The 24,550-nt window shown below is 45.9% G+C and overlaps 1 protein-coding gene across 1 annotated transcript in view; it reads left to right on the top strand.

Moving 5' to 3' along the window:
* The window catches only part of drd3 (dopamine receptor D3), a 55,687-nt gene that overhangs the window by 15,297 nt on the left and 15,840 nt on the right, over window positions 1-24,550 (top strand). Inside the window, exons 2-4 of the mRNA XM_067992292.1 lie at window positions 4,557-4,666; window positions 8,468-8,604; window positions 13,168-13,361. Of these exons, the coding sequence (XP_067848393.1) occupies window positions 4,557-4,666; window positions 8,468-8,604; window positions 13,168-13,361 (441 nt within the window). The remainder of the gene's footprint in view (window positions 1-4,556; window positions 4,667-8,467; window positions 8,605-13,167; window positions 13,362-24,550) is intronic.

The following is a 24,550-nucleotide window of genomic DNA, read 5'->3' as shown; positions in this document are numbered from 1 at the left end:
GACTAAACAACTCCACTTCCCCAATTTTTCCTCAATCCTTTGATGCTAATAATCAGTCTTGTGGCTCTTCTCTCCACCACCTTCAAGGCTTGAATATCACCCTATGCCTTGGTGGCCAAAACTAAAGACAATACCCAAGGTGCAATCTGAACAGAGTATTATGCTGTTCTAACATATGAGATAAAGATAAATTCCGTTAATTCCGTTCAGATAAGTTCCAACGTCAAAGTCAAGGCTTCTCAAAATCAGATTCTTTAGGCATTTTTATATTGAAAGAGTGTCATGAATATCAGGCATATAATAATCCTCCATTAATGTACTTTTTAATATAAGGGAAGGGACCTCCCAACTCCTAATGGCATCAGATAGCCCCATTTTTTTGAGTGCCATGAGCTGCCCATCAGATTCTGTGCCTCCTGCAGCTACATACTAAATGCACAGAGCCTCTTCTGTGTACCTGTGTGCGCAGTAGTCTCAGGACGTACTGATTCCCAGATCTGTCCTAAGCATGTCAGCGTGAGTCACAACGTCATTTGATCTGATGGCCCACAGTATGCTATGCACATTCAAAAAAATCATCTCACAAGAAATGTCTATTCAGAAGCCAGCCTATGACAAGAATGGCAGCAGATCACAAGGTAAATTTTGGAGACTAGGGTACAGAGCTCCTTCAAATAATAATAAGAAGAATAAAACCGGACGGACCACCCGGCGTCGGACCACTAGGCACCGGACACGACAACGGCAAAACACCAAGCCCAGTCGACCCTGCAAGGTCCTCCTTACTAACATCTGGGGACTTGTGCCAAAATTGGGAGAGCTGTCCCACAGACTAGTCAAGCAACAGCCTGACATAGCCATACTCACAGAATCATATCTTTCAGCCAACGTCCCAGACTCTTCCATCACCATCCCTGGGTATGTCCTGTCCCACCGGCAGGACAGACCCACCAGAGGTGGCGGTACAGTGATATACAGTCAGGAGGGAGTGGCCCTGGGAGTCCTCAACATTGACTCTGGACCCCATGAAATCTCATGGCATCAGGTCAAACATGGGCAAGGAAACCTCCTGCTGATTACCACCTACCGTCCTCCCTCAGCTGATGAATCAGTCCTCCTCCACGTTGAACACCACTTGGAGGAAGCACTGAGGGTAGCAAGGGCACAAAATGTACTCTGGGTGGGGGACTTCAATGTCCATCACCAAGAGTGGCTCGGTAGCACCACTACTGACCGAGCTGGCCGAGTCCTGAAGGACATAGCTGCTAGACTGGGCCTGCGGCAGGTGGTGAGCGAACCAACACGAGGGAAAAACTTACTTGACCTCGTCCTCACCAATCTACCTGTCGCAAATGCATCTGTCCATGACAGTATTGGTAGGAGTGACCACCGCACAGTCCTCGTGGAGATGAAATCCCATCTTCGCACTGAGGACACCATCCAACGTGTTGTGTAGCACTACCACCGTGCTAAATGGGATAGATTCAGAACAGATCTAGCAGCTCAAAACTGGGCATCCATGAGGCGCTGTGGGCCATCAGCGGCAGCAGAATTGTATTCCAGCACAATCTGTAACCTCATGGCCCGGCATATTCCTCACTCTACCATTACCAACAAGCCAGGGGATCAACCCTGGTTCAATGAGGAGTGTAGAAGAGCATGCCAGGAGCAGCACCAGGCGTACCTAAAAATGAGGTGCCAACCTGGTGAAGCTACAACTCAGGACTACATGCATGCTAAACAGCGGAAGCAACATGCTATAGACAGAGCTAAGCGATTCCACAACCAACGGATCAGATCAAAGCTCTGCAGTCCTGCCACATCCAGTCGTGAATGGTGGTGGACAATTAAACAACTAACGGGAGGAGGAGGCTCTGCAAACATCCCCATTCTCAATGATGGCGGAGTCCAGCACGTGAGTGCAAAAGACAAGGCTGAAGCGTTTGCAACCATCTTCAGCCAGAAGTGCCGAGTGGATAATCCATCTCAGCCTCCTCCCGATATCCCCACCATCACGGAAGCCAGTCTTCGGCCAATTCGATTCACTCCACGTGATATCAAGAAACGGCTGAGTGCACTGGATACAGCAAAGGCTATGGGCCCTGACAACATCCCAGCTGTAGTGCTGAAGACTTGTGCTCCAGAACTAGCTGCGCCTCTAGCCAAGCTGTTCCAGTACAGCTACAACACTGGCATCTACCTGAGAATGTGGAAAATTGCCCAGGTATGTCCTGTCCACAAAAAGCAGGACAAATCCAATCCGGCCAATTACCGCCCCATCAGTCTACTCTCAATCATCAGCAAAGTGATGGAAGGTGTCGTCGACAGTGCTATCAAGCGGCACTTACTCACCAATAACCTGCTCACCGATGCTCAGTTTGGGTGCCGCCAGGACCACTCGGCTCCAGACCTCATTACAGCCTTGGTCCAAACATGGACAAAAGAGCTGAATTCCAGAGGTGAGGTGAGAGTGACTGCCCTTGACATCAAGGCAGCATTTGACCGAGTGTGGCACCAAGGAGCCCTAGTAAAATTGAAGTCAATGGGAATCAGGGGGAAAACTCTCCAGTGGCTGGAGTCATACCTAGCACTAAGGAAGATGGTAGTGGTTGTTGGAGGCCAATCATCTCAGCCCCAGGGCATTGCTGCAGGAGTTCCTCAGGGCAGTGTCCTAGGCCCAACCATCTTCAGCTGCTTCATCAATGACCTTTTCTCCATCATAAGGTCAGAAATGGGGATGTTCGCTGATGACTGCACAGTGTTCAGTTCCATTCGCAACCCCTCAGATAATGAAGCAGTCCGAGCCTGCATGCAGCAAGACCTGGACAACATCCAGGCTTGGGCTGATAAGTGGCAAGTAATATTCGCCGCAGATAAGTGCCAGGCAATGACCATCTCCAACAATAGAGAGTCTAACCACCTCCCCTTGACATTCAACGGCATTACCATCGCCGAATCCCCCACCATCAACATCGTGGGGGTCACCATTGACCAGAAACTTAACTGGACCAGCCATATAAATACTGTGGCTACGAGAGCAGGTCAGAGGCTGGGTATTCTGCGGCGAGTGACTCACCTCCTGACTCCCCAAAGCCTTTCCACCATCTACAAGGCCCAAGTCAGGAGTGTGATGGAATACTCTCCACTTGCCTGTATGAGTGCAGCTCCAACAACACTCAAGAAGCTCGACACCATCCAAGATAAAGCAGCCCGCTTGATTGGCACCCCATCCACCACCCTAAACATTCACTCCCTTCACCACCGGCGCACAGTGGCTGCAGTGTGTACCATCCACAGGATGCACTGCAGCAACTCGCCAAGGCTTCTTCGACAGCACCTCCCAAACCCGCGACCTCTACCACCTAGAAGGACAAGGGCAGCAGGCGCATGGGAACAACACCACCTGCACGTTCCCCTCCAAGTCACACACCATCCCGACTTGGAAATATATCGCCGTTCCTTCATTGTCGCTGGGTCAAAATCCTGGAACTCCCTTCCTAACAGCACTGTGGGAGAACCGTCACCACACGGACTGCAGCGGTTCAAGAAGGCGGCTCACCACCACCTTCTCGAGGGCAATTAGGGATGGGCAATAAATGCCGGCCTTGCCAGCGACGCCCACATCCCGTGAACGAATTAAAAAAAAAAAAATAGTACCATGGGATTGAACAATCAGAGGGTCCTAAGTTTACCTCTCGTCCAAAAGGCAGCACCTCTGATGCTGCAGCAGACCCTCAGGACTATACTAAAATGGCAACCTAGAATCTAGACTTCAAGTCCTGGAGTGGGGCATGAACCAACTTGAACCCATATTTTTTTCAGATTATGACCATGTCAATGCAATGAGCCTTGGCTCAGTGGTAGCATTCCTGCCTCTGAGTGAGAGGGTTATGGGTTCGAATGCCACTCCAGAGAGTCTCGGTGAACAGAGACGAGAGTTCTGGCCTCCGAATATTGGGTTGACATCCAGTGGGATTCATGCGTCCGATGGGAGCAGAGTATCCCTCCCCATCTGCACTCCAGTGAGCATGAGACCAGAGCTCTGGCTTTTGGATACTGGGTTCACACCCAGTGGGGTACTCATGTCCAATGGGAGTGGAATGGTGATCCCCCATGGCAGCTTGTCACTTCTCCTGGTCGGGAGTTGTGAGTCAGGCTAATGAGTTTTCCACATAAAGAAGCACTTTGTTGTAGAAACAACCCAGAGCAATGTCTGCTGGATGTAAAAGCATTGGAAGAAATGTGTTGCCTCTTGCTGCGAGGCACGGAAGAGAAGAAGAACAAGATGACTGTGCTGATGTGCTTCCATTATACAGCCCAATCTTTTAAAGACGATACTTTTATATATTCACATCTGGCCAACCCCATTCAAGAAAGTCAGTACAGGAAACCTCTAACACAGTAATTGTGTGTGGAAATATAAGTATGCCACATGCTTATTCCATTTTAATCACTTTTGTCATCCTTCCAATTCTCTTTAGATGCTTTTTTCCTAACTTTGTTATCTCAGCAAAACTTATGTAAAGAAATTACAAAATGAACCTTGTTTCCCATAGGTGGTTGGGGATTGGAGGTTCAGTCGAACAAGCTGCAACATTTTTGTGACGCTGGATGTTATGATGTGCACAGCGAGTATTTTAAACCTCTGTGCCATCAGTATTGATAGGTAAGTCTGTCCCTAATACATTTTAATAATGTGTTTTAAAGGTCAGGATTAGTACCAACGGCATTTTTCAAGATTAAAAATGATAATCCAGGTGGTAGTTTTTTTGCGTTCCTTTAATTGATTTAAGGAATACCTTTAACCTTTTCTTCAATCCTGATGAAAAGTGCAAATCTTGAGGTCCTGGACCTGGCGGTCTGAACATCGGACGTTCAGACGACCATTGCTGATGATTGAGGAAGTGATCGCCTCTAAACAGATTGGGGGCCTTAGTCAATGAGCAACCTCCAAAGTTTGTCTGCTTGATCTGAACCAATCGGGTTATTATTATATTTGTAATAATAATATGAGAAATGCCTCTGAATAATATGACAAGAAATGCTGAGAAATCGATCCAAAGTTGGTAATTCTAAGCAAGCCAATGAGACATAGGGAACAGTTCCCTAATTCAGAGCAAATTCCATTGTGAAAACAATAACTAAACTATTATTTATTTTTGAGTTTCATATTATGGAGATGGGAACAAAGGCAGGGTCATTGAATATTTTTAAGGCTGAGTTAGATAGATTCCTGATTAACAAGGGAGTCAAAGGTTATAGTAGGTAGACAGGAAAGTAGGGTTGAGGTCACAATCAGATCAGCCATGATCTTATCAAATGGCAGAGCAGGCTCGAGGGGCCAAATGGCCTACTCCTGCTCTTAATTCGTATGCTCGTATAGGAACAGGAGTAGGCCATTCAACCCCTCGAGCTTGTTCCACCATTCAATTAGATCACGGCTGATCTGTACCTTAAATCTATCTAACTGCCTTGGTTCTGTAACCCTTAATACCCTTGCCTAACAAAAATCCATCAATCTCAGTTTTGAAATTTTCAATTGACCCCTAGCCTCAACAGCTTTTTGAGGGAGAGAGTTCCAGATTTCCACTACTCTGAAGAACTGCTTCCTGATTTCACTCCTGAATGGCCTAGCTCTAATTTTAGATTCAAACACTTTAACTGAATGTCATGTTTTAATCAAAGAATTTTTTTTTTGGATAACCTTACAGTCTCTGTGAGATAGCTTTTCAAATCTTATCATTCACAGTGTTAACAACTAATCAATCTGCAGTATTACTCTGGGTATATAGTAATCCTGGATTTTACACTGACGACTGTACCTTGAGGTCTTTTTTTGCTAAATGCTATCAGCTCCCACCGGGTAAAACAGTTTGCTGCTGAGTTACTGATGAAAGGGTAAAGTCGAGTAATTGGAAGAGAGTCAATGAGTTACAAAAGAGAAAGGTCCGTCTCCTCACAGATATGGTGGTAGCCCATCCCCCAGCAGCACAGGGTTCCACGGCCTGGATGCTCCTCTGAATTACTGCCTGTTTTGGGGCAGTAAACAGATAAAAATGCATCTTAAAGGCTACTGCCTCAAATCCATCACAAAAAAAACTGCACCTGCATTCTCCTGGCAAAAAAAACCGGCAGTTCCATTAAGGCCTGCCAGAAGTCTACTCCGACAAATTTAATTAGGATCAAGGGGGTGTGGCTAATACTTCCACACCGTTTCCCTCCATTTCTGCCCCAAACCGGCCCCAAATAATTATTATATCGCCACTATATTGATGGCGTTAAGAGTTGATGCGAGTTATCCCTGAGATGAATATCACACAGAAGAGGCCGTTTTGTGTGCTGCTACTGAAGGTTTGTGTTTCTTTGCCTGCATAGTACTTTGGTGCTTACATCAGGATTTTTGCTGCTACTTTTACTTAGTACAGTTTTGTACTATAGACATGGATTTCTCAATGGGAATATGTATATTTTGTTGTTATGAAGAGGAGGATGAACAGGCTAGATTAGAGGCTTTAATAGTCAGGCGCCACCAAAGGTATTTCTTCCCTACACTTAGATACTCACTCACCAGGGCGTACAGACCAAGAAAGTCTTATTTAGGTATCCCCACAGTACAAGCAGGGAGTGCAAGAAGGAGAAGAAGTGTAACAGGACAGCCAGCAGTCAGACCAAGGAGAGCACAACTGAAAGCCCTGGACTTTCACTAAATAAAGATTGATTCACCAAATAAAGTCACTTCACACCTGCCTGTTCTTCACCCCTCCCAACCCCACACACACTCACAATGCCCTCACTTGCCAAGACTTCTGCTACTGTCCTTTATAAAACAGAAGTCGACATTTCCCACACCATCATTCAACTCCCAAAAGTTGAAAACACATGCACAGAACTGAATGCTGAGCTCTATGTCATCAAGCTGTCTTTATCTTAAACACAACGTTCACTAAGAAGTGCCAACAAAATCCATTCTCCCTTTCTACAACTACTTCTAACACCATGCCTACTCTTTGTACCAGCTAACTTACTTCTTCTGGTTCCTAATCCTATGATACGCTCCCTGAGTGCGATGATGTTGAGGGGCAGGTGGCTTGGGTAGTTCCTTTGGGGCTTTAGGGACCTGTGATGATTCTTATCCCATAGAGACCAGCTTCCAGCAGCTTTACACTTGCCTCAGGTGTGTCATTCCAGCTGACCCTCAAGCATCTACCGTGGCAGTGGTAGCTGTCACTCCAGAAGCCACAAATGGATGAAACCTGCAGGGAAAGTTTTGCAGTGATGCTCTCAGTGAAAATTATCCAGTGGAGTTCGTACTTTTGAGGAAGGCTCCAGTTGTGCCAGTCATGAATTTCTACCTTCCGAGCTTTAATACTTGGCATGTTGTGGACATATTTATTCCTGTGCTGTGGGCTGCCAATTCGAGTCCCTGTTCTGTCGGCAGCCCTTCCTGTTTTGACATTCACATGTCAGAAATTGGTGCGACGCAGTCATGTCAATCCTCAATGCTTGGGCTTTTCATTGGCTGAAAAACTGGCCTTTGGAGCCAAACAAAGCCCAATTTTTGAACATTAGCCCCACCTCCAAAATGGGGACAAAGAGGAGGGAAAAGTAAGGTAAGTAAAATGTCTAAAGGGTAGTTTTTCAGCTAACAAAACATAGGAAAGGTAGTTTATATTAAATTAGGTGGGAAAAATTAGTTAAAATAAAAATAGGAGAGAAGGAGAATGATGAAAGGGGGAAGAAAAAAAGGGAGAAGTCAGGGCAAGCAGAATTCAAGTACTTCAAATTATAGTTTGTTTATTAAAATGGTGCTCTGTTTGTTTTTGTGGTATGGAGACAATATAACATTAATAAAACTAAGTGCAGTACTGAGGGAGTGTTGCACTGTCAGAGGCGCCGTCTTTCAGATGAGACATTAAACCAAGGTGCCCGTAAAAGATCCCATGGCACTATTTCGAAGAAGAGTAGGGGAGTTCTCCCTGTTGCCCTGGACAATATTTATACCTCAACCAACATCACTATCTATCTCATTGCTGTTTGTGGGATCTTGCTATGTGCAAATTGGCTATCGCGTTTCCTACATTACAACAGTGACTACACTTCAAAAATACTTCATTGGCTGTAAAGTAATTTGGGACATCCTGAGGCTGTGAAAGTTGCATCATAAATGCAAATCTTTCTTTTTCTTTTTTTTACTGTAATATTAGTGTTTGCTTTAGAATTTCATTGGTGAGCTACAGTAACATGTCTAACATTCTCAATAACTGAAGAGTAAATTCTTTTGTGCTCCAAAGTTGCCAGGTTGGGCAGTGCCCACATTAGTCTATTCAGATGGAACTCTTGTCAGAGCTCCATCTGAAATCAGAGCACTGACAGTCACTGTACCTATTACTTATGGATAAAATATAGTAGGATTAGCTGGAAAGTCAGTAATTTATCTGTGTAAAATCTTGTTTCTCCTTGGTTTAAGGTACACTGCTGTAGTGATGCCAATCCAATATAACACAAATTACAGATCCAGGAGACGGGTGATTATAATAATCACTGCTGTATGGATATTGTCGTTTGCAGTGTCTTGTCCTCTCCTGTTTGGTTTCAATACAACAGGTACAAAAAAATCTTATGAAATAATCTTTTCACATTTAGTAAACGTTAATAATGATTAAAGGGAGCTCAGTTCAGATATCTGGTTCAGTTTGACCAATACTGATCATAACTCAGACACAAACCAAGCCACAAGGTGACATATAGCAAGGCCTAGATCATAATAAAGTAATGAAGTGCCCACTGGAAGAGTGAGTAGATTGTATACACTAGGCATGAGATTGTCTATATACCAGTACTGAAGTGAAAGACTATCCCATGCCTCTTTATTTAATCAATGAAATAAAGCCTGGAAATTAGTGTTATCGATGGTGACTGATGAATGCTTAATGTGCTTCTGTGACATTCCTTTATCTGCTATTTCAGTGGAGGTATTAACCAATTTTAAATAAACATGTTAAATCCTGTATTATCATAGCAGACAAAGGGATTTCATAGGAACAGTTATTTCTAGGGTTTGTTTTCTTTCAGCTTAATAGATAGAAAACTTCTGTAGTTTCATGTGAAAAGTAAAATTTGCTGAGATGTTCACATTACAAAAACAAATCTTTGAAACTCTTGTGTTCTCTGCAAAAGGAAGGGCAGACTAAGGGAGATAAATAGTTCTACTATTCACGCAGGACAAGTTCTTTGTGGGATTTTCTTTAATGGAAAATTATTTGTGTTTTATTTTTAAGTTTACCAATAGATTTATATTTCTCTTAATAAATAAGATTATGGTGATAGGGGGGTAGTAAGAACAGTAATGGAGGTAGCAGCAGCCATCAAGGTGAACTTTCTGACAGAAAAACAGCACGGATGGCTTCCAACTGAGTCAATAAAAGCTGCAGGAGGAACAGCCTCAGGCATTGCGACAGGAGAGCCAGCAGCAACCAAATTAGGAAACAAAGGAGGAATAAACAGCAGCAGGAAAAACAGGCAAAATGGCTGAGAATAGCAATTCCTAGAAAAATTTAATTCTACTAGCTTTAGACACACCAACAATGGCATAGTCACTGAGGCTGAACTAAGATGTTTGAAAAGAGGTGTATTAGTTGTGGTAGTATCAGGTCAGTCACACTCTGTGCTTTAAGGTGGGTGTTAGATCTAACTGGGGACAGTGGGGTTTATGCCTTTACCAATGATGTTAACTGTTCTGCCTTATCTGCATATGTAAGGAGTCTTACAACACCAGGTTATAGTCCAACAGCTTTATTTAAAATCACAAGCTTTCGGAGGCTTCCTCCTTTGGCAGGTGAGTGTGGGATTCCATAAAGGTACAGCATATATAGTCAGAGAACAATGCCTGGTGATTACAGATAATCTTTCCAACTGCCCGTTATCAAGGCAATCAAAGGAGTTGAATAGTGTTCAGACAGAGAAACATTACATACAAGACTACTGAATACACAAACGGTCAGAACACAAAGACAGACAGAGAGAGAGAGAGAGAGAGAGAGAGAAAGAAACATCCGAAAGGCAAAGAAAGAGAGAGAATGACCAGTTGTATTAAAAACAGATAACTTTTTTTCGCTGGTGGGGTTACATGTAGCGTGACATGAACCCAAGATCCCGATTGAGGCCGTCCTCATGGGTGCGGAACTTGGCTATCAATTTCTGCTCGACGATTTTGCATTGTCGTGTGTCTCGAAGGCCGCCTTGGAGAACGCTTACCTGAAGATCGGTGGCTGAATGTCCTTGACTGCTGAAGTGTTCCCCGACTGGGAAGGAACCCTCTTGTCTGGCGATTGTTGCGCGGTGTCCATTCATCTGTTGTCGCAGTGTCTGCACAGTCTCGCCAATGTACCATGATCCGGGGAATCCTTTCCTGCAACGTATGAGGTAGACAACATTGGCCAAGTCGCAGGAGTATGAACCATGTGCCTGGTGGGTGGTGTCCTCTCGTGTGATGGTGGTATCTGTGTCGATGATCTGGCATGTCTTGCAGAGGTTGCCGTGGCAGGGTTGTGTGGTGTCGTGGACGCTGTTCTCCTGAAAGCTGGGTAATTTGCTGCGAACGATGGTCTGTTTTTGAGGTTAGGTGGCTGTTTGAAGGCGAGTAGTGGAGGCGTGGGGATGGCCTTAGCGAGGTGGTCGTTATCATCGATGACATGTTGAAGGCTGCGAAGAACATGGCGTAGTTTCTCCGCTCCGGGGAAGTACTGGACAACGAAGGGTACTCTGTTGGTTGTGTCCCGTGTTTGTCTTCTGAGGAGGTCCATGCGATTTTTCGCTGTGGCCCGTCGGAACTGTCGATCGACAGTTCCGACGGGCCACAGCGAAAAATCGCATAGACCTCCTCAGAAGACAAACACGGGACACAACCAACAGAGTACCCTTCGTTGTCCAGTACTTCCCCGGAGCGGAGAAACTACGCCATGTTCTTCGCAGCCTTCAACATGTCATCGATGACGACGACCACCTCGCTAAGGCCATCCCCACGCCTCCACTACTCGCCTTCAAACAGCCACCTAACCTCAAACAGACCATCGTTCGCAGCAAATTACCCAGCTTTCAGGAGAACAGCGTCCACGACACCACACAACCCTGCCACGGCAACCTCTGCAAGACATGCCAGATCATCGACACAGATACCACCATCACACGAGAGGACACCACCCACCAGGCACATGGTTCATACTCCTGCGACTTGGCCAATGTTGTCTACCTCATACGTTGCAGGAAAGGATTCCCCGGAGCATGGTACATTGGCGAGACCGTGCAGACACTGCGACAACGGATGAACGGACACCGCGCAACAATCGCCAGACAGGAGGGTTCCCTCCAGCAGTCATGGACATTCAGCCACCGATCTTCAGGTAAGCGTTCTCCAAGGCGGCCTTCGAGACACACGACAATGCAAAATCGTCGAGCAGAAATTGATAGCCAAGTTCTGCACCCATGAGGACGACCTCAACCGGGATCTTGGGTTCATGTCACGCTACATGTAACCCCACCAGCGAAAAAAAGTTATCTGTTTTTAATACAACTGGTCATTCTCTCTCTTTCTTTGCCTTTCGGATGTTTCTCTCTCTCTCTCTCTCTCTCTCTCTCTCTCTCTGTCTGTCTTTGTGTTCTGACCGTTTGTGTATTCAGTAGTCTTGTATGTAATGTTTCTCTGTCTGAACACTATTCAACTCCTTTGATTGCCTTGATAACGGGCAGTTGGAAAGATTATCTGTAATCACCAGGCATTGTTCTCTGACTATATATGCTGTACCTTTATGGAATCCCACACTCACCTGATGAAGGAGGAAGCCTCCGAAAGCTTGTGATTTTAAATAAAGCTGTTGGACTATAACCTGGTGTTGTAAGACTCCTTACATTTGTCCACCCCAGTCCTTCACCGGCATCTCCACATCTTATCTGCATATCTTCATTGCAACCTTGGCTACATTAATTGCAAAGCTGAGACATAAACCATTTGAACCCATGATAGATGGGAAAGTAGCTTTATATCATCACATATAGCACTGGCAGCAATGAGCCAAATCAGGACCACTGTCTCTTGCTTGCTCCACGAACAGGCCTGCCTAGAATGTAGATGGTCTTGTAAAGGTAATTGAAGAATATAATTTTAGAGAATGAAAAGTGCTGTTGTTTTTACAGTGATACAGTCATATAATTGTTATATGGTATAAACAAATATTCAAAGGGAGGAACATCAGAAATTTAACTCAGATTATGACTGCTCATCAATTTGAAAAAGAATCAACCAAAAATTAAATAAACATTTATTGAACCACTTTTTCTGGAAGCGGTAAGGTCCCATCTGCCTATTCCAGTTTCTCAGGTGGATGCTGGAGATCCCATGCACTGTTTGAAAATCAGGGAGTCCTTCTGGCGTCTTAGCCAATATTCATCCCTTGACCAATATCACCAAAAGGACAGGTTAACTGGTCATTTATCTCATGGCTATTTTGTGCCAAAGCTGGTGCAAAATGGTTGCTGCATGTGGCTATGTGACAACAGTCATTGTTCTTCAAAAGGAATTAGTTGTCTAACAGGCTTGAGACATGTTGACATAAGATGCTATATAAATACAAGTATTATTTTTCTATATTTGATCAGGTTGCTAAATTCCTATTGTACACAGGTCTGCTTAAAAACATACAATAACAAACACTTACATGTACTTTTTGGTTGTGATACTTGGATTAACATATCTAAAATGTGGCCAGGTCAATCTTTACATAGAATTACATAGAATTTTACAGCACAGAAACAGGCCATTTGGCCCAACTGGCCTATATCGGTGTTTATGTTCCACACAAGCAAATTGTTACATTCTTGGTTTTTGATTGGCTGAAAAACTAGCATTTACTGTGGTTACAGCATGCACTGGCACTTTGATTCTGTGTCAGGAAATATCTGCACCAAATAACATATCAGTAGCAACACAAAGAATAGTTTGGCTCGCTTTGAATACCAAATAATGCAAAAATCATCCAGTTTTTGGTAATAACTATTGTTGCATTGTCATTAATTGTATGTCAATAACTTCAGTAGATAGGTCAGTTCTACATCAGAAAATAACAATTAATGAATTAATGAAACTTCTGACTTTCTACCATTATTATTTTGCAGACGACCCAGGGTTATGTTCTATATCCAATCCAGATTTTGTTGTGTTTTCGTCCATCGTCTCCTTCTACTTGCCATTTTTTATTACGCTGCTGGTTTATGTACGTATTTACATTGTACTCAAAAAGAGAAGGAAACGCATCACCTCAAGACAAAACAGTGTGACCGTGACTACAGAGAGTTTCACACAAACCCAGGTAATTCAGGTGAAAGGAGTTTTTAATTAAATCGTAGAATTTGTCCTTTGTGTTCTTTAACATCTGAGGCTATACATGGGCACTCAGCATTTTCTCAATGATTATGGAGTGGCACGGACACCCACTGGAATTGTCTGACATTCCCAGCTGAAGAAGGCGACATAGCAAGGAGAGTCAAACTGTGGGACATTGTTGCACCTACCTGGTAACGGCTATGGGGAACTGTCTTCACAGCGTCTGGATCAGTAGAGATGCAGAGCTGTACCATCCACTGTAAGGACCTTGCTGCTACCATGCACCAAAGTGCTGGCACAGCCAGTGACCGTATCGTCCAGCTGTAACCTCAAGCCTCCTCCACCTCCTTGTAGGTAACTGATGGTGGATTTATGGGGATGCTGCAGTGAAGTGGCAAATGACACCACCCTCTTTGCAACCACCTCACGCGAGCACCACCTCATCAGCAGCAGCCGGAGAGGGAGTTAGGTCTGGATTGGTCCATCACTTACACATAGGGTTTCCTTTCCCTTCATGTTTGCCTGTCACTTCTTGAACCCCTGTCCCTTCAGCTTTGGCAATGGCTGCTAATGGGTTTAGCTGCCTTTTGAACCTTTCTGAAGTCTTTCAGAATTGTTTGTCAATCTATTGTCACATTCCCCTTAATTGTTACTATCCCTTTAAATTCTGCTTAGACACAAACTGATGCTTCCATCACTAGTATGCTCCCCACACCTGCCCAAACTACACCTGGATCTGTAAATAATTATGCAAATATACTGACCCAGGAAATTTGAGTACTGTTAGCACATTACCATTTTGGCAGGGTTATCAACAGTTTTTAACCATTTACTTCAACAGATGACAAATCAGGCCCCAGGAATCATCGCAGTTGTGAAAATCCTCTACTAAAGCTATGAAGGTGGAAATTATAGTGTTTTAACCTGTCATTGATAGTGGAGATTATAAAAGAATACATTTTGCAGATTGCCTTCTGTGTTCATCTAAAAATCAGAGAGGATTTGAGGACAGTAATCAGAAATGGAAATTAGGTTCAAAATCATTGTAAAATTGATAATCTGTAGTACATTGATGCTATGGTACTGACTGCAGATAAATATTACAAGTTACTTGAAAAGGTAAATTTCAAAAGGCATTTGGGTAAAAGGTAAATTTAAAAATTAGTGCTAAGAGGACAAAATTAATGGTAATCACAAATAAACTTTGGAGCAAACAATATGTAAATAGAGCAAACAGCTTCAAAATTATTTACTCCAATAACATTGGGAGGCTAACAGAGAAATTGCACAAATGATGGGAATTGCAAAAGAGAAATTTAACAATAGAAAGTTTCCAGGCAACCATAATATCAAACTGGTGATAATAATTGAATAATGAAGTGTTATAAGTGGTCAATAGCATTTGACGGGTCTAAAAATTGGACACTGAACATTAAAGTATGATGAAAATTGGAGACATTTGTGTAACGGTGCTGTAGACCCATGCTAAAAATTAGTTAGACAAGAGAATGACTGATGAAAGAGTCCTTGAATTAACACAAGAGTGAAGTGATGAGGCTGATTGTGATGAGAAAATTAATAATATAGTGTGGTCATATTATTCAGGACTCAAAGGAAAGCTTTTGGGATTGCTACTGTCTAAAGAAGTTGATGTTGAGAAAGAAATACTTCCATTGATGTAGCGACTCATTACATTTCAGAAATGATCCAAAGTGCATCATATACAATTCATCACAAACAGCAATGAAATGAATAACCAGTTAATTAGTTTTTGGTGTGGGTTAGAATCATAGAATCATAGAATGGGTACAGCGCAGAAGGAGGCCATTCAGCCCATCGAGCCCGTGCCGGCTCTTTGTAAGAGCAATCCAGTTAGTCCCATTCCCCCGCTCTTTCCCTGTAACCCTGCAAATTTTTTCCCTTCATGGGTACGGTAGCATAGTGGTTATGTTACTGGACTAGTAATCCAGAGGCCTGGACTAATAATCCAGAGTCATGAACTAATAATCCAGAGTCATGAGTGAGTCATGAGTTCAAATCCCACCACGGCAGCTGGGGAATTTTAATTCAATTAATTAAATAAAAATCTGGACTTAAAATACTAGTATCAGTAATGGTGGCCATGAAACTGCCGGATTGTTGTAAAAACCCATCTGGTTCACTAATGTTCTTGAGGGAAGGAAACCTGCCGTCCTTACCCGGTCTGGCCTATATGTGACTCCAGACCCACAGCAATGTGGTTGATTCTTAATTGCCCTCTGAAATGGCCTAGCAAGCCACTCAGTTGTAAAATCTCGCTAAAAAAAGTCACAATAAGAATAAAACCGGACGGACCACCCGGCATCAGACCACTAGGCACAGGACACGACAAAGGCAAACCAAGCCCAGTCGACCCTGCAAAGTCCTCCTCACTAACATCTGGGGACTTGTGCCAAAATTGGGAGAGCTGTCCCACAGACTAGTCAAGCAACAGCCTGACATAGCCATACTCACAGAATCATACCTTTCAGCCAACGTCCCAGACTCTTCCATCACCATCCCTGGGTATGTCCTGTCCCACCGGCAGGACAGACCGACCAGAGGTGCGGTACAGTGATATACAGTCAGGAGGGAGTGGTCCTGGGAGTCGTCAACATTGACTCTGGACCTCATGAAATCTCATGGCCTCAGATCAAACATGGGCAAGGAAACCTCCTGCTGATTACCACTTACCGCCCTCCCTCAGCAGATGAATCAGTCCTCCTCCATGTTGAACACCACTTGGAGGAAACACTGAGGGTAGCAAGGGCACAGAATGTACTCTGGGTGGGAGACTTCAATGTCCATCATCAAGAGTGGCTCGGTAGCACCACTACTGACCGAGCTGGCCAAGTCCTGAAGGATATAACTGCCAGACTGGGCCTGCGGCAGGTGGTGAGCAAACCAACATGAGAGATAAACCTACTTGACCTCGTCCTCACCAATCTACCTGTCGCAAATGCATCTGTCCATGACAGTATTGGTAGGAGTGACCACCACACAGTCCTCGTGGAGATGAAGTCCCATCTTCGCACTGAGGACACCATCCAACGTGTTGTGTGGCACTATCACCGTGCTAAATGGGATAGATTCAGAACCAATCTAGCAGCTCAAAACTAGGCATCCATGAGGCGCTGTGGGCCATCAGCAGCAGCAGAATTGTATTCCAGCACAATCTGTAACCTCATGGCCCGGCATATTCCTCACTCTACCATTACCAACAAGCCAGGGGATCAACCCTGGTTCAATGAGTAGTGTGGAAGAGCATACCAGGAGCAGCACCAGGTGTACCGAAAAATGAGGTGCCAACCTGGTGAAGCTACAAATCAGGACGACATGCATGCTAAACAGTGGAAGCAACATGCTATAGACAAAGCTAAGCGATTCCACAACCAACGGATCATATCAAAGCTCTGCAGTCCTGCCACATCCAGTCATGAATGGTGGTGGACAATTAAACAACTAACGGGAGGAGAAGGCTCTGCAAACATCCCCATCCTCAATGATGGCGGAGTCCAGCACGTGAGTGCAAAAGACAAGGCTGAAGTGTTTGCAGCCATCTTCAGCCAGAAGTGCCGAGTAGATGATCCATCTCGGCCTCCTCCCGATATCCCCACCATCACAGAAGCCAGTCTTCAGCCAATTCAATTCACTCCACGTGATATCAAGAAATGGCTGAGTGCACTGGACATAGCAAAGGCTATGGGCCCCGACAACATCCCGGCTGTAGTGCTGAAGACTTGTGCTCCAGAACCAGCTGCGCCTCTAGCCAAGCTGTTACAGTACAGCTACAACACTGGCATCTACCCGACAATGTGGAAAATTGCCCAGGTATGTCAGTCTACTCTCCATCATCAGCAAAGAGATTGAAGGTGTCGTCGACAGTGCTATCAAGCGGCACTTACTCACCAATAACCTGCTCACCGATGCTCAGTTTGGGTTCCGCCAGGACCACTCGGCTCCAGACCTCATTACAGCCTTGGTCCAAACATGGACAAAAGAGCTGAATTCCAGAGGTGAGGTGAGAGTGACTGCCCTTGACATCAAGGCAGCATTTGACCGAGTGTTGCACCAAGGAGCCCTAGTAAAATTGAAGTCAATGGGAATCAGGGGGAAAACTCTCCAGTGGCTGGAGTCATACCTAGCACTAAGGAAGATGGTAGTGGTTGTTGGAGGCCAATCATCTCAGCCCCAGGGCATTGCTGTATGAGTTCCTAAGGGCAATGTCTGAGGCCCAACCATCTTCAGCTGCTTCATCAATGACCTTTTCTCCATCATAAGGTCAAAAATGGGGATGTTCGCTGATGATTGCACAGTGTTCAGTTCCATTCGCAACCCCTCAGATAATGAAGCAGTCCAAGCCCACATGCAGCAAGACATGGACAACATCCAGGCTTGGGCTCATAAGTGAAAGTAACATTCGCACCAGACGAGTGCCAGGCAATGACCAACGCCAACAAGAGAGAGTCTAACCACCTCCCCTTGACATTCAACGGCATTACCATCGCCAAATCCCCCACCATCAACATCCTGGGGGTCACCATTGACCAGAAACTTAACTGGACCAGCCACATAAATACTGTGGCTACAAGAGCAGGTCAGAGGCTGGGTATTCTGCGGCAAGTGACTCACCTCCTGACTCCCAAAAGCCTTTCCACCATCTACAAGGCGCAAGTCAGGAGTTTGATGGAATACTCTCCACTTGCCTGGATGAGTGCAGCTCCAACAACACTCAAGAAGCTCGACACCATCCAGGACAAAGCAGCCCGCTTGATTGGCACCCCATCCACCACCCTAAACATTCACTCCCTTCACCACCAGCACACTGTGGCTGCAGTATGCACCATCCACAGGATGCACTACAGCAACTCGCCAAGGCTTCTTCGACAACACCTCCCAAACCCGCGACCTCTACCACCTAGAAAGACAAGAGCAGCAGGCACATGGAACAACACCATCTGCATGTTCCCCTCCAAGTCACAAACCATCCCGACTTGGAAATATATCACCGTTCCTTCATTGTCACTGGGTCAAAATCCTGGAACTCCCTTCCTAACAGCACTGTGGGAGAACCGTCACCACACGGACTGCAGCGGTTCAAGAAGGAGGCTCACCACCACCTTCTCAAGGGCAATTAGGGATGGGCAATAAATGCTGGCCTCGCCAGCGACGCCCACATCCCATGAACGAATTTTTAAAAAATGTATTTATCCAATTCCTTTTTGAAAGCCACGATTGAATCTGCTTCCACCACCCTTTCAGGCAGCACATTCCAGATCATAACTACTCGCTGCGTAAAGAAGTTTTTCCTCATGTCGCCTTTGGTTCTTTTGCAAATCACCTTAAATCTGTGTCCTCTGGTTCTCGACCCTTCCGCCAACGGGAACAGTTTCTCTTTATTTTCTTTATCTCAACCCATCATGATTTTGAGCACTTCTATCAAATCTCCTCTTAACCTTCTCTGCTCCAAGGAGAACAACCCCAGCTTCTCCAGTCTATCCACATAACTGAAGTCCCTCATACCTAGAACTATTCTAGTAAATCTTTTCTGCACCCTCTCTCGGGCCCTCATATCCTTCCTAAAGTGTGGTGCCCAAAATTGGACACAATATTCCAGTTGTGGCCGAACCAGTGTTTTATAAAGGTTCAACATAACTTCCTTGCTTTTGTACTCTATACCTCTATTTATAAAGCCCGGAATCCCGTATACTTTTTTAAACTGCTTTCTCAACCTGTGCTGCCACCTTCAAAGATTTGTGCACATACACCCCCAGGTCTCTCTGTTCCTGCACCCCCTTTAGAATTGTACCATTTAGTTTATATTGCCTCTGCTTGTTCTTCCTGCCAAAATGTATCACTTTGCACTTCTCTGCATTAAATTTCATCTGCCATGTGTCCGCCCATTCCACCAGCCTGTCTATGTCCTCTTGAAGTCTATCACTATCCTCCTCACTGTTTACTACACTTCCAAGTTTTGTGTCATCTGCAAATTTTGAAATTATACCCAAGTCCAAGTCATTAATATATATCAAAAAAGCAGTGGTCCTAGTACCAACCCCTGGGGAATACCACAGTTTACTTTCCTCCAGTCCGAAAAACAACCGTTCACCACTACTCTCTGTTTCCTGTCACTTAGTCAATTTCGTATCCATGCTGTCACTGCCCCTTTTATTCCTTGGGCTGCAATTGTCCTATTATGTGGCACTTTATCAAACGCCTTTTGAACGTCCATGTACACAACATCAACCACATTGCCCTCATCAACCCTCTCATATCCCCACCATCACGGAAGCCAGTCTTCGGCCAATTCGATTCACTCCACGTGATATCAAGAAACGGCTGGGTGCACTGGATACAGCAAAGGCTATGGGCCCCGACAACATCCCAGCTGTAGTGCTGAAGACTTGTGCTCCAGAACTAGCTGCGCCTCTAGCCAAGCTGTTCCAGTACAGCTACAACACTGGCATCCACCCGACAATGTGGAAAATTGCCCAGGTACGTCCTGTCCACAAAAAGCAGGACAAATCCAATCCGGCCAATTACTGCCCCATCAGTCTACTCTCAATCATCAGCAAAGTGATGGAAGGTGTCGTCGACAGTGCTATCAAGCGGCACTTACTCACCAATAACCTGCTCACCGATGCTCAGTTTGGGTTCCGCTAGGACCACTCGGCTCCAGACCTCATTACAGCCTTGGTCCAAACATGGACAAAAGAGCTGAATTCCAGAGGTGAGGTGAGAGTGACTGCCCTTGACATCAAGGCAGCATTTGATCGAGTGTGGCACCAAGGAGCCCTTGTAAAATTGAAGTCAATGGGAATCAGGGGGAAAACTCTCCAGTGGCTGGAGTCATACCTGGCACAAAGGAAGATGGTAGTGGTTGTTGGAGGCCAGTCATCTCAGCCCCAGGGCATTGCTGCAGGAGTTCCTCAGGGCAGTGTCCTTGGCCCAACCATCTTCAGCTGCTTCATCAATGACCTTCCCTCCATCATAAGGTCAGAAATGGGGATGTTCGCTGATGACTGCACAGTGTTCAGTTCCATTCGCAACCCCTCAGATAATGAAGCAGTCCGAGCCTGCATGCAGCAAGACCTGGACAACATCCAGGCTTGGGCTCATAAGTGGCAAGTAACATTTGCGCCAGATAAGTGCCAGGCAATGACCATCTCCAACAAGAGAGAGTCTAACCACCTCCCCTTGACATTCAACGGCATTACCATCGCCGAATCCCCCACCATCAACATCCTGGGGGTCACCATTGACCAGAAACTTAACTGGACCAGCCATATAAATACTGTGGCTACAAGAGCAGGTCAGAGGCTGGGTATTCTGCGGCGAGTGACTCATCTCCTGACTCCCCAAAGCCTTTCCACTATCTACAAGGCACAAGTCAGGAGTGTGATGGAATACTCTCCACTTGCCTGGATGAGTGCAGCTCCAACAACACTCAAGAAGCTCGACACCATCCAAGATAAAGCAGCCCGCTTGATTGGCACCCCATCCACCACCCTAAACATTCACTCCCTTCACCACCGGCGCACTGTGGCTGCAGTGTGCACCATCCACAGGATGCACTGCAGCAACTCGCCAAGGCTTCTTCGACAGCACCTCCCAAACCCGCGACCTCTACCACCTAGAAGGACAAGGGCAGCAGGCGCATGGGAACAACACCACCTGCACGTTCCCCTCCAAGTCACACACCATCCCGACTTGGAAATATATCGCCGTTCCTTCATCGTCGCTGGGTCAAAATCCTGGAACTCCCTTCCTAACAGCATTGTGGGAGAACCGTCACCACACGGACTGCAGCGGTTCAAGAAGGCGGCTCACCACCACCTTCTCGAGGGCAATTAGGGATGGGCAATAAATGCCGGCCTTGCCAGCGACGCCCACATCCCGTGAACGAATAAAAATTTTTTTTAAAAGTTAGCTCATAAAAAAACTCAATCAAGTTAGTTAAACACAATTTTCCTTTAACAAATCCATGCTGGCTTTCCTTTATTAATCCACATTTGTCCAAGTGACTATTAATTTTGTCCCAGATTATCGTTTCTAAAAGCTTCCCCACCACCGAGGTTATACTGACTGGCCTGTAGTTGCTGGGCTTATTGAACAAGGGTGTAACATTTGCAATTCTCCAGTCCTCTGGCACCACCCTCATATCGAAGGAGGATTGGACGATTATGGCCAACACCTCTGCAATTTCCACCCTTACTTCCTTCAGCAACCTAGGATGCATCCCATCCAGACCGGGTGACTTATCTACTTTAAGTAAAGCTAGCCTCTCTAGTACTTCCTTTTTATCAATTTTTAGCCCATCCAGTATTTCAACTACCTCCTCTTTTACTGTGACTTTGGCAACATCTTCCTCTTTGTTAAAGACATATGCAAAGTACTCATTTAGTACCTCAGCCATGTCCTCTGCCTCCATGCATAGATCTCCTTTTTGGTCCCAAGTCGGCCCCACCCTTCCTCTTACTACCTGTTTACTATTTATATGCTTATAGAAGACTTTTGGATTCCCCTTTATGTTAGTCGCCAGTCTAGTCTCATACTCGCTCTTTGCCCCTCTTATTTTCTTTTTCACTTCTCCTCTGTACTTTCTGTATTCAGCCTGGTTGTCCCTTGTATTATCAAGCTGACATCTGTCATACACCCCCCTTTTCTGCTTCATCTTGCTCTCTATAGAGGGGGGGGGAAGAGAGGGGAAGATCGTGGAGGGGAGAGAGAGGGGAAGATCGTGGAGGGGAGAGAGAGGGGAAGATCGTGGAGGGGAGAGAGAGGGGAAGATCGTGGAGGGGAGAGAGAGGGGAAGATCGTGGAGGGGAGAGAGAGGGGAAGATCGTGGAGGGGAGAGAGAGGGGAAGATCGTGGAGGGGAGAGAGAGGGGAAGATCGTGGAGGGGAGAGAGAGGGGAAGATCGTGGAGGGGAGAGAGAGGGGAAGATCGTGGAGGGGAGAGAGAGGGGAAGATCGTGGAGGGGAGAGGGAGGGGAAGATCGTGGGGGAGGGAGGGGAAGATCAGGGGGGTAGAGAGGAAGATCAGGGGAGAGGGGAAGATTGGGGGAGGATCGGGAGGACATCGGGGGGGGGGGAGAGTCGAAGATTGGTGAAGATCGGAGGGGTGAAAGGGGGACATCAGGTGGGTGAAGAGGGGGACATTGGACATCGGAGCAGGGTGCAAAGGTAGGTTCATTTTGTGTTTTCACTTCCGTCTATGATTTTTTATTTAATTTATTTAGTTTCTTGTTCCCTGATCCGGCCCTTCACATCTGGTTTCACCAGGTGTGAATCAGAAGCAGTGGGCAAGCCGTCTAGGTAAGTGCCTTACGTACATTTGGCTCTTTAACGGTCATCCCGCTGCCTTTAATTGTCAGTGGGACTTCCGTTTCCGAGTCACCCGCGCACACACAGGTGGGTCCCTGGGAAACTCGGAAGTCGGCGGGTTGGAGCCGGATTCCGAACCCGAACGGGATTTCTGAGATTTTTGGACCCCCCCCCACCCCCAATGCACCCACAATTGCCCCCTAAAATCACTCCCCTTTTATCCAGGAATACTTAGTACCCAATCCTGCCCTTTTTTGAGCCAGGTCTCTGTTATCACCATTACATCATATTCCTATGCGGCTATTTGTGCCTGCTGCTCACCAACCTTACTTACCAAGCTTCATACGTTTACACACATGCACTGTAAACCTATCTTAGAACTTCTCAAATTCTCTCTTAGTCTGATCCCACCTCATACCATACTATTTCTCACTCTAGCGCTATCTGTCTCTGCTAATCCTTTGTGCACCTTGTTTTTCCTTATAATGCTATACCCTGGTGTCCAACCTGGTTGAGGGAGGAATGTTTCCCAGGAAACCAGGAGAACTCCCAGATCTTCCTTGAATAGTGCCATGGGATCATATTGTCCACCCAATGCATCAGAAGATACAGGTGGGACCTTAGTTTAACATCTGATCTGAAGAACCTTGCTTCCAACAATGGAGCACTGCCACATACTGCACTGGAGTATCAGCCTAGTTTCTGTGCTGAAATCCTGAAGTAGAGTTGAAGCTCATAACCTTTTGACTCAGAGATGAAAGTGCTACTATTGGAATCCAACTGACAGTAGTAGAGAGGCAGGCAAAGAAGAACATGGGTAAATGATATGATTGAATGGGCAGGTGTAAATCCCGGAACTGATACAATCCATTTGTGCAGGGATTGAAGAGTATTGAATGCACAAAGTGGAAGAATGGTAAAAGTGAAAAAGGGAGGGAGGGAGGGAGAGAGGGAGAGAGGGAGGGAGAGGGAGGGAGAGAGGGAGGGAGAGAGGGAGGGAGGGTGGGAGAGAGGGGCGGACAGGGAGAAAGGGAGGGAGAGGGGCGGACAGGGAGAAAGGGAGGGAGAGGGGCGGACAGGGAGAAAGGGAGGGAGAGGGGCGGACAGGGAGAAAGGGAGGGAGAGGGGCGGACAGGGAGAAAGGGAGGGAGAGGGGCGGACAGGGAGAAAGGGAGGGAGAGGGGCGGACAGGGAGAAAGGGAGGGAGAGGGGCGGACAGGGAGAAAGGGAGGGAGAGGGGCGGACAGGGAGAAAGGGAGGGAGAGGGGCGGACAGGGAGAAAGGGAGGGAGAGGGGCGGACAGGGAGAAAGGGAGGGAGAGGGGCGGACAGGGAGAAAGGGAGGGAGAGGGGCGGACAGGGAGAAAGGGAGGGAGAGGGGCGGACAGGGAGGGAGAGAGGCAGAAAGTGAGGGAGAGAGGGAGGCAGATAATCAGTATAAATTTGGTAGCAACAGGATGCACCTGACAAAAATACAAAGGCATCTGAGTTGGTTGAGGAGGGCTATAATCTACTTGGATTTTCAGCAGGCATTTGAGAACACGTGTGAGGCTTACAACAAAGGTTAAGGCTCACAGAATTCATGGCAAATACAAGCCTTTACAAGTCATTCCATTAAATTGAATTATCCAGGAAATTAGCCTCTTATAACTTTTTAATTCCATAACAATGGTTAATCCAAAGTATTAAGTGCATTGTAAAGTAGGAGTTAGTAAAGTTCATGTGAAAACTGAGAACTAAAGATTTGAATTGTTCTGTAGAGGCTACGGAATGTTGTATGCACCCCTGCAATACAATTTCTGGATCAACAATTTCACACACACAGTGACATC

Source organism: Heptranchias perlo, chromosome 11 (assembly GCF_035084215.1).
Source record: "Heptranchias perlo isolate sHepPer1 chromosome 11, sHepPer1.hap1, whole genome shotgun sequence".
Taxonomy (NCBI): domain Eukaryota; kingdom Metazoa; phylum Chordata; class Chondrichthyes; order Hexanchiformes; family Hexanchidae; genus Heptranchias; species Heptranchias perlo.
This window is presented reverse-complemented; position numbering and strand designations above follow the sequence as displayed.